Here is a 1963-nt window from a genome sequence, read left to right as displayed (position 1 = left end):
CATCTGCCATCCTCGCTCAAGGACTTGTGGGCAGACTACGTCTGCTTGCTGAATTGCTACGGTCCTTCGGAATGTGCTATTGCTACGCACATCGTCCGCATGACCAAGACATCTGACGTGACCATTGGGAAGCCCATCTCAAACGCATCGTGCCACATTCTCGATGCGGCGATGCGGCATGTTCCTCTTGGAGTCGTCGGCGAGATATATTTGGGTGGGGTGGGGGTGTCACCAGGGTACATCAATTTGCCAGAGCTGACTCGAGATCGATTTCTGAAGGATCCGTTTACGAATGATTCTGGGATGATGTATCGAACGGGAGACTTGGGCCGACTTTTGCCCAACGGCCAGTTTGAAATCCTCGGTCGCATGGACAGCCAGGTCAAGTTGAAGGGGTACCGCATCGAGTTGGACGAAGTGGCCAATGCGATGATGCACCACCCTGAGATAGTGTCGGCCGCGGTCGTCGTCAAGGACAAGTCCCATCTCGTCGGGTATTTCACGCCCGCCACCGTCAATGTCGAAGGCTTGCGGCAAACGGTGGCCGACCTATTGCCCGTGTATATGGTGCCTGCGATGTGGGTTGGTCTGGACATGCTGCCGCATAACTGCAATGGCAAAGTGGACAAGTTGGCACTGGCGGGGTTGGAGGCTACCTTGACCATGGAGCCCATGCAGACTGAGCTGGAGATTGAACTGGCAGCCATCATCTCAACAGTTCTCAAGGTCAACCAGAGTGAGATCGGCCGACACTCGTCGTTCGTGGCGCTGGGGGGCGATTCCATCACGGCCATTTACCTCGCAGCTGCGTTGAAGCAACGTGGATGGCGTGTATCTGTGCGTGACATCCTCGCGTCTGGGCGCTTGTGTGACCTTGCAACCGAAGCCAAGAGCCAGCCCCCTCTGCACCTTCCGGTGGTGTCAGACGTGGCACTCTCCACGGAAGTCATCCAGGAAATCATGTCGCACTGGCCTACCTATGAATCGGCATTTGCCACGACACCCGAGCAATCGTTTCTAGTACAATCGACCATCCGAATCCCGTCAAATTGGGTGCTTCAAGTGCCGTTTCTCGAATGGGGTGCCGCCAAGATGGCAGTCGCGTATGGCCAGTTGGCCGCGACATGCGAGACGTTGCGGACGACGTTTGTCAGCAACCCCATCGGAGTCTACCATGTCGTCAACCCAGCTACGTCGTCGTCTATCGAGTATTCTTCAGCCACTTCATTGAGTGAATTCTTGGCCACGGACAAAGCCCGAGGGTTTACACTGGCCGATCCGTCGTTTGCTCGGTTCACGGTGGTTACCTGTGGAGGCGATTCTGTGGGCGTTCTGACCATCCACCATGCCTTGTACGACGGCTGGTCCATTTCGCTGTTGCGATCGGATTTGTTCGATACGTACTCTGGCCACCCAGTGTCGCAGCGTCCGTCTTTTCGAGCGCTGATCCAACACCTGGCCAGTCACGACATGACGAAAACAGTAGCGTTTTGGGCCAATTACCTCGCGGGAGCACCACCGACGCCCTGTTTGTCCGACTTGGTGCCTCCAACATCGTGTCCTGAACCCAACGACCTGTCGCTGGCTACACACGCCGCCTTGCCTCGCCTTCCCTCGGTCATCCGGAGTCTTGGCGTGACCATGTCCACCGTGGTGCTCCTCAGTTGGGCCATGGCGCTGCAGCACCACACAAACCGACACGACATCGTGTTTGGGCAAGTGCTGGCCAACCGCAACCTCGACGTGCACGGGATCGACCAGTACGACCACCTCATTTGGGAGTTGACACTAACGTTTTGGGGAGTAGGATGCTCGGGTGCACTGTGAGCGAAGTGCCGTGTCGGGTTAAATTCGATACCGAGATGTCGATTGTGGAGCGACTGCAGCAGTTGCAAGCCAATCGAACGTCCATACAAGGGCATTGCATGATCAATTCCGACGACCACGCCACGTGGAGCCACGT

General features: G+C 56.5%; 1 protein-coding gene across 1 annotated transcript; it reads left to right on the top strand.

The window, feature by feature from the left end:
• Positions 1-99: 99 nt before the first annotated feature.
• On the top strand, positions 100-1827 carry H257_19456 (hypothetical protein; the record flags this gene model as incomplete). Its single annotated transcript, XM_009848599.1, has 1 exon — positions 100-1827. One exon carries the CDS (start codon positions 100-102, stop codon positions 1825-1827), a length of 1728 nt encoding a protein of 575 aa, XP_009846901.1.
• Between the last annotated feature and the right edge of the window lie 136 nt (positions 1828-1963).

This window comes from Aphanomyces astaci (assembly GCF_000520075.1).
Source record: "Aphanomyces astaci strain APO3 unplaced genomic scaffold supercont1.622, whole genome shotgun sequence".
Taxonomy (NCBI): Eukaryota; Oomycota; class Saprolegniomycetes; order Saprolegniales; family Verrucalvaceae; genus Aphanomyces; species Aphanomyces astaci.
Note: the sequence above shows the minus strand (reverse complement) of the source record. Positions and strands in the feature narration are given on the sequence as shown.